Source organism: Vitis riparia, chromosome 16 (genome assembly GCF_004353265.1).
Source record: "Vitis riparia cultivar Riparia Gloire de Montpellier isolate 1030 chromosome 16, EGFV_Vit.rip_1.0, whole genome shotgun sequence".
NCBI lineage: Eukaryota > Viridiplantae > Streptophyta > Magnoliopsida > Vitales > Vitaceae > Vitis > Vitis riparia.
The window spans coordinates 8,657,047-8,665,719 of NC_048446.1; the positions used below are offsets into that span (position 1 = coordinate 8,657,047).

At 37.2% G+C, this 8,673-nt stretch overlaps 1 protein-coding gene across 1 annotated transcript; it reads left to right on the plus strand.

Moving 5' to 3' along the window:
- The first annotated feature begins 5,141 nt into the window (after nucleotides 1-5,141).
- On the plus strand, nucleotides 5,142-6,005 carry LOC117933227 (secreted RxLR effector protein 161-like). The gene is made up of 2 exons (XM_034854612.1): nucleotides 5,142-5,574; nucleotides 5,920-6,005. The coding sequence occupies exons 1-2, from the start codon at nucleotides 5,142-5,144 to the stop codon at nucleotides 6,003-6,005; spliced, it is 519 nt and encodes a 172-aa protein (XP_034710503.1).
- Nucleotides 6,006-8,673: the final 2,668 nt, after the last annotated feature.

An 8,673-nucleotide genomic window follows, 5' to 3' on the forward strand; every position in this document is an offset into this window, starting at 1 on the left:
TGCTTCTCATAATATTGAATAGCTGTCAATAGTCCCTGACTTAGGCTTTAACCTAGAAGATTTTCCAATACCATTTTTGAATTAATGTCTCTAGTCTCAAAATGCTGGCAAGTGGGGGTGTCATTTCTGCACAACTTGAAGTTCACAAATTCCTCAAGCTTCAGGAACTTTGCGTATGCATCCTCATAAAATTCCTCATAATAGAGTCCAACTTCTTCGTTTGTATATTCAAAACCTTCCTCTTCAGTTTTCTTTTCCTAAAATTAATCTACAATCTCAAGGCTCTGAATGAATGACCTGTTTATATTAGTAGACGCATCAGGATCCCTTTGGAGGCACCCATTGGTCCAAGAATATTCAGCATTAGAATATGGGCCCAGATTTGTATAGGGTGGAGGTGGATTAGCAATAGGTTGCCCAAGTATCGACTCAATCATTTCCTCCAGATTACACATAGCGATATATAGATAGAATTACCTTTAGATACTAATGGAACTACAGAGTCGGAGAGTGGGAAACAACACTAGTCTCTTGGGTGATGATAGTAACAGCCAACACCTACCATCTGGAGACTGTTGAAGCTGAACGAAGTATGACCACTAGCATCATGACTGTGTATCTCATGGATTGCATGTCCCAGCTGTTAGATTAATTTTTTGTAATTAATCTATAATTTGGGCCACACATGTAAATAATTAAAATGTGTGTGCTATCATTTAATTAAGCCTAAATATAGTGATCTAATTAATAACTGATTAATTGGCTTAAGGGTATAATTGTCATGAGATTATTGTGTAGATACCATTAGATAATTATTATTTCTATGAGGGGCAGAAATATAATTGTGATAAAATTAAAACTGCCCTAGCAGTTTATAAATAGGGTTATGGTCCCCATTCTACCACTACGCATTCCAATTTCCGAAAATCCTCTCAGAGAGAAATTGACACAGAATCTAGTGGCCAGAATTGGAAGACCATCTCAAAGGGTTTTCTTCCTATAAGGTTTCTCCTTCAATGGATTCAGGTATGTTTCCGCTATTATTTTTCTACTCATTTTTTAATCAGGAGATTCCAGTATATATGAAATTAGGGTATTCATCTTGGTTGAGTTATAACAAGTGGTATCAGAGCCAACTCCTTGATTAATTCTTTGAGTTATTATTTTAATATATATATATATATATATATATATATATATATATATGTCAATGGATTAAGATTTATGAAATATTGAGTTGATAAATTTTTTTTTTATTACTATTATTATTATTTTTATTATTATTATTATTATTTAATAGCATTTTATGATATTAATATTTAAGTTATTGATCTAGCATTTTAAATAGGCTAATTAAAGCGGAAAATCACCAAAGTGACATCTTTCGTGTAGATTAGTCTGTTCGGGGTGTTAGATATTTGTGTGTATGTGATTCATGCGGGTATTGACTGGCCCAAAGGAAAGTTAATATTTGGTCAAATTGCATACATACCTGTGGTGATAAATATGTGATGATTATAAAGGTAACTTAATGTGAATAATAAATCAATCCAAAGATAGATTTATTATTTGACATAACTTATCATCAATGTTTGATCACTACAACAAGAGTACCACTTACAGTTAATATTATTGTCCAAAGACTTGATATTAATGTTGTGAAAGGTATCTTGAAATGTCATAATTTGCTTTTAAATTTAAAGATTATGTGTTTAATTGCTTATTTTATGTGAGCATGATGGTTTATTTGATTCATTTTATTTTGTTCTCGATTCAGCTTTTATATCAACTACTTCTATATCTGCCAACATCAATAATGTCCCTATGTTAAATGGGACTAATTTTAAGGACTGGAAAGAGAATATGATGATTCTTTTAGGCTGCATGGATATAGACTTAGCCTTGAGAATGCCCAAACCCGATGAACTCAATGAGAAAAGTACTCAAGAGGATAAGGTTTATTGGGGTAAGTAGGAACGTTCAAATAGGCTAAGTCTTATGATCATGAAGTGCGAAATTCTAGAAGCTTTCAGGGGTGCGGTAACCGATGAGGTTACTAATGCCAGTGACTTCCTTGCAGAAATTCAGAAACGTTTTTCCAAAAACGATAAGGCTGAAACGAGCACGCTTTTAGCAAGCTTGATTTCAATGAAGTATAAAGACAAGGGTAATGTTCGGGAGTACATCATGGAGATGTCTCATCTTGCTTCAAAACTTAAGGCTTTGAAACTTGAGTTATCTGATGATTTACTCGTGCATTTGGTTCTCATCTCTCTTCCTGCACAATTTAATCAATTCAAGGTCATTATAACTGTCAAAAGGATAAATGGACTCTTAATGAGCTCATTTCATTCTGTGTGCAAGAGGAATAGAGATTGAAGCAAGACAAGACCGAAAGTGCTCATCTGGCTAGCACTTCCAAGGATAAGGGCAAACGAAAGAATAAGGATAATAAGGTTGCTGCTTCTAATGGCCTAGAACAAAAGAAACAGAAAGTTGAGGTAACATGTTTCTTCTGTAATAAGCCTGGACATACTAAGAAGGAATGTACCAAGTATGCTGCTTGGCGTGTTAAGAAAGGTATATTTCTTACTTTGGTCTGTTCTGAAGTTAATTTAGCTTCAGTATCTAGAAACACATGGTGGTTAGATTCTGGTGCTACTACTCACATTTGTGTTTCTATGCAGGGTTGCCTGAGTTACCGAAAACCAAGTGATGCTGAAAGATGCATCTATGTCGGAGACGGTCAGTCGGTAGAAGTAGAGGCAATAGGGCACTTTAGATTATTATTGAAATCTGGTTATTTTTTGGATTTAATAGATACTTTTGTTGTACCGTCTTTCAGACGGAATTTAATTTCAGTTTCTATTTTGGACAAATCAAGTTATTGTTGTTCATTTGGAAACAATAGATTTGCATTATCTATTAATTCAAATGTTGTAGGAACCGGTTTACTTAATGTTTATGATAATCTATATTTGTTGGAAACTGTTCCGTCCTATAATGAAACCTTGCATATGGAATCACGAGGTACAAAACGTAAATTGAATAAAGATAATTCAGCCTCATTGTGGCACAAACACCTAGGTCATATCTCTAAATCTAGAGTTGAGCGACTTGTGTCCGATGGGATTTTAGATTCACTTGATTTTTCAGATTTTGATATTTGTGTTGAGTGTATTAAAGGAAAACAGACCAAAACAAAGAAATTAGGTGCAAATAGAGCTACAGACGTCTTAGAATTAATTCATACAGATATCTGTGGACCATACCCTACGGCATCTTGGAATGGTCAACACTACTTTATAACATTCATAGATGACTATTCAAGATATGGCTACCTATTTCTTATACATGAGAAATTACAGTCATTGGACGTGTTCAAAACATTTAAAGCAGAAGTTGAGTTACAACTCAACAAAAGAATAAAGAGCGTCAGATCTAACCGTGGTGGTGAATACAATGGTAGATATGACGGATCAGGTGAATAATGTCCAAGACCATTTGCTAAATACCTAGAGGAATGTGGGATCGTCCCTCAATACACCATGCCAGGATCACCTAGCATGAATGGTGTAGCAGAAAGACGAAACCGAACCCTTAAGGACATGGTAAGGAGTATGATTAGTCATTCTACTTTACCCGAAAAACTCTGGGGTGAAGCACTCAAAACGGCAGCTTATATCCTAAATCGGGTGCCAACTAAAGCGGCTGCTAAAACGCCTTATGAGCTTTGGACGGGTCGAAAGCCCAGTTTAAAGCATTTTCATATTTGGGGATGTCCAGCTGAAGCGAGACCTTATAAGCCTCATGAAAAGAAATTAGACTCTAAAATAGTTAGCAGCTACTTTATTGGCTATGCAGAGCGATCAAGGGGTTTTAAATTTTATGATCCTGCTATTAGGTCAATTTTTGAGACGGGAACTGCAACATTTTTTTAGGATGTTGAGTTTGGGGGGAGAAATCAGGCTAGGAATATTGTCTTTGAGGAGGAAGAGGGATCTACTATTGCTTTTGATAATGTACAGGTTTCACTACCTATCATTGATCAAGAAGTAAATTTGGATCCTCAACCAACAGACAATATTGTTCAACCCTTAATTGCAAATGAGGACATTGCTCCTGAAGAACAAACTCAACAACCTCAAGAAAATATGCCATTAAGGAGATCCACTAGAGAGAGGAGAAATGCAATTTCGGACGATTATATCGTATATCTCCAGGAACGTGAGGTAGAAAGTGGAATGATGGAAGATGATCCAATCAACTTCCAGCAAGCCATGAAAAGTTCCAACTCTCAGAAATGGATTGAAGCCATGAATGAAGAGTACAAATCTATGCAAGACAATAAAGTTTGGGAACTTGTCCCATTACCAGTTGGTATGAAGCCCATTGGTTGTAAATGGATATTTAAAACCAAGCGGGATTCAAATGGTAATGTAGAAAGGTATAAAGCACGTCTTGTAGCTAAAGGCTTTACTCAAAAAGAAGGAATTGACTTCAAAGAGACCTTCTCTCCAGTTTCTACGAAGGACTCTTTCAAGATAATCATGGCACTAGTTGCACATTATGATCTTGAGTTACATCAAATGGATGTTAAAACAGCGTTTCTCAATGGTGACATTGATGAAACAATTTATATGGTACAACCAGAAAATTTTGTGTCCGAAGACTCAAAGAATATGGTTTGTAAATTAACTAAATCCATTTATGGGCTCAAGCAAGCTTCTCGTCAGTGGTACTTCAAGTTTCATCAAATTATTGTCTCATATGGTTTTGAGGCAAATCTTATGGATGAATGTGTGTATCACAAATTCAATGGGAGTAAGTATATTTTCCTGGTTTTATATGTCGATGACATATTGCTAGCCACAAATGATATTAGCATATTGCACGACACCAAGAGATTTTTATCAAAACATTTTGAGATGAAAGATCTTGGTGATGCCTCCTTTGTCTTAGGAATCCAGATACACCGAGATCGTTCTAGGGGTATTTTAGGATTGTCACAAAGGACCTATATTGATAAAGTCCTCCAAAGGTATGGCATGCAAAATAGCAAACCAGGTGATACCACTGTCGCTAAAGGAGACAAATTCAGTCTTAATCAATGCCCTAAAAATAGTTTAGAAAGTCAAGAAATGCAGAAGATTCCTTACGCTTCGGCTATGGGGAGTCTAATGTATGCTCAGGTATGTACACGTCCGGATATTGCGTACATTGTTGTCATGTTAGGCAGATATCTAAGTAACCCTGGAATGGATCATTGGAGAGCAGCCAAGAGGGTTATGAGATATTTACAGAGAACAAAAGAGTACATGCTTACATATAGGAGATTGGATCAGTTAGAGTTCATTGGGTATTCCGACTCTGACTTTGCTGGATGCCATGACAGCAGAAGATCCACATCAGGCTATATTTATCTGTTGGCTGGTGGAGCAATTTCATGGAGGTCTGCCAAACAGACACTCGTAACTTCATCCACCATGGAAGCAGAGTTTGTAGCATGTTATGAGGCATCCAATCAAGGAATATGGCTACGAAATTTTGTCACTGGGCTGTGTGTTCTGGATGGTATTGAAAGACCACTGAAGATATTTTGTGACAATAAATCAGCAGTTTTATATTCCAATAACAACAGGAGTTCTACAAAATCAAAATACATTGATATCAAGTTCCTAGTTGTAAAAGAAAAAGTACAAAGTGGACAGATATCCATAGAGCATATTAGAACAAACTCCATGATAGTGGATCCGCTTACAAAGGGATTACCACCCAAGGTCTTTCATGAGCACACTGCTCATATGGGTGTTGTCTCATTTGAGGATATCCAAATTTAGTGGGAGTTTATATTATTCATTGTATATTGCTCTATGTTATGTTTAGACTTTATCTATAAATTTGGATTGTGTTCTGCAGAAATAAAGTATTCATTTTATTGCACTCTGTTAAATTATGCTAAAGATTTGATCTCAATAAAGTTAAGTAGGACTAATTGGAAATAGGCATGAATAGATCACATTGCATGTAATTTCCATGCTATGCACTCATGATTGATCTATGTCATTTAGCTGTGTAGATATATGTGACCATTGATTGGTCTAGTAACGATTGATGTAACAAAGGCCACCTTGATCCTATGTCAGTATAGTTAATGGACGAGATTGTTCGGATATACCCTAAGGACATGATAGCAAATTTTGAGCTCATAAGGTTAAGCACATTTATTTGATTACATATGCATGTGGCCCAGTGGGAGATTGTTAGATTAATTTTTTGTAATTAATCTATAATTTGGGCCACACATGTAAATAATTAAAATGTGTGTGCTATCATTTAATTAAGCCTAAATATAGTGATCTAATTAATAATTGATTAATTGGCTTAAGGGTATAATTGTCATGAGATTATTGTGTAGATACCATTAGATAATTATTATTTCTATGAGGGGCAGAAATATAATTGTGATAAAATTAAAACTGCCCTAGCAGTTTATAAATAGGGTTATGGTCCCCATTCTACCACTACGCATTCCAATTTCCAAAAATCCTCTCAGAGAGAAATTGACACAGAATCTAGTGGCCAGAATTGGAAGACCATCTCAAAGGGTTTTCTTCCTATAAGGTTTCTCCTTCAATGGATTCAGGTATGTTTTCGCTATTATTTTTCTACTCATTTTTTAATCAGGAGATTCCAGTATATATGAAATTAGGGTATTCATCTTGGTTGAGTTATAACACCAGCATCTCCCAAGTCTTCTCTACATGAAGCCTAATGGAGTGCTTCATCACAGCATCCATACCCATCAGAACCATAAAAGGAGTTTTGCTCGAAGTCTTGTAGCAAATCAAACTGATGATAGTCTAATTGGGTAGCTCTTTCCAAATTGTGAACTCCCATATCGCGAGCATCTAAAAGAGAAATTCTACATTGACCCACCAGCTAAAAGCCATGCTCTTGTAGGCCCTCACTATAGCGTTCTTGGAAAAGCACACTAACTCCAATTTGATGGCCTTGAACATCAAGCTCAGGTTTGGGTACTGCCCTATCAGCTAACGCACCAGTGGCATCATCCTTCTTTTCACACAGCTACAACAGCCGACAAATGTCCGAGGAAAACGAACTCGAACTACCGCCTTGTAGAGAAGATGTGGGAGAGAGTTTGCTAAATTCGGTTTTCCACTCTAGAAGCATCTGATGAAGCTACTCCCCAAGGACCGCGACACCCACCAATCAGTTTTCCTTCCTCGTAGGCTGAAGATCCGTGAACATCACCTGTAGATCATCAACACGGTTCTTGGCCTTATCCTTGAACAGCTTGTGGGAACCTTCTTACATCTCAAGTCACTATCAATGGCCTTTGGACATCCTATCATTTGATTAACGACACTATTGACCTCACCACTGACACCCACAACCTTAATCTTAACTGCTTCCATGAGAGTAAGTGAACAACACACACCAATATGGCATCGTCTCCAAAGACTTTCCTCGCATATTTTAGAGGAAAAACATTACTGAGAATCAGCTAAAGAGAGTGTCTTGAGGGAATTCAGTAGAAATAGAGGTGAATGTGATGAGACGAACTCGTTGGAGTTAATGAGTTGGAGGGTGGCCATGCATAATAAGACTTCATATGCATGGGAAAGGGAAAAAAGTAAAATAAGAGCAACGTGGGTGATGTGGTGAAGGAGGTGATGACTGAACGTGGGTTAATGGATATTGAAAAAAAAATATGGGCATGGAGGTGGGTGTGATGGGTATGTGGTGAATATGAAATGAATAAGTTGAAGGTGGTGGCCAAATGAGGAAGGAAAGACTTAAAGGATGGTGAGCAAATGGGAAAGGGGCAGTGGCATGGACATAAGAGATGTTTAAGAGCAAATTGAGAAGGTGTTGGTCATTCCCATGCATGGTGATCACATGCCCATGGGAAATGAGGAGCGGGCCAACTGGGCAGGTGTGAATAAGGTTGAAGGTAGAGAGAGAAATGGGTATGATGAGTGCGGAAGATAGGGCGTGGTTGGCATGAATGATGATGGACATAGGGGTATGAAACTGGCAGCTTCCTTTACTTTATTTCTTCATCAACTTCTCGATCAACCCATTTGGAGGCATCGAGACCTTAGAACACTCATTCAGTATGTTAAATGGCAAATTTGCGAAGGCCCGTTGGCTTGTAGTGCCTCCCACTGCAGTATGGGTTTATGTCGCTCAATGCTTGCAGGTGAAACCTTAGCATTACTTTTATAACCCTTATAGCATCAAGAGGTACATGAACTAAACTTGCAACCATCCTTCATTACCTTCAGTATGAAAGCATAAGACCTCTTTGGTTCATCCTCTTCAATGACAACAAAAACTGTCTTAGAGTCGAGGTGAGCATTTTTTGCTTGGATCAACTGGAATTTCATAAACAACATTTTCTTTAGAAACTGGTCCCCTTTTTATTTTTTGTTGGACCACATGATTCCTCATCATTGGTAGCATCGATGGATAGAGTGGTTGGTGCATGAAAGAACAATGAGAAAATTTGGCTATTTCCACCAAGTGAATCCCAGTACACTGATGACATTACCGAGTGTAAGAGATCCCTTATTAATATGACTGCCATCTTTGAAACAAAGGCCATTGGAACCTATTCTTTAGCTCGTTCAAGTCCAACAAAATCAA

Bases quoted from the DNA above. Each gene is read 5' to 3' on its own strand.
- LOC117933227 (XM_034854612.1), top strand. From the start codon at position 5,142: ATGCAGAAGATTCCTTACGCTTCGGCTATGGGGAGTCTAATGTATGCT. The intron at 5,575-5,919 runs GTATTGAAAGAC...TGTGTTCTGCAG, and splicing joins TGGGCTGTGTGTTCTGGATG to AAATAAAGTATTCATTTTAT.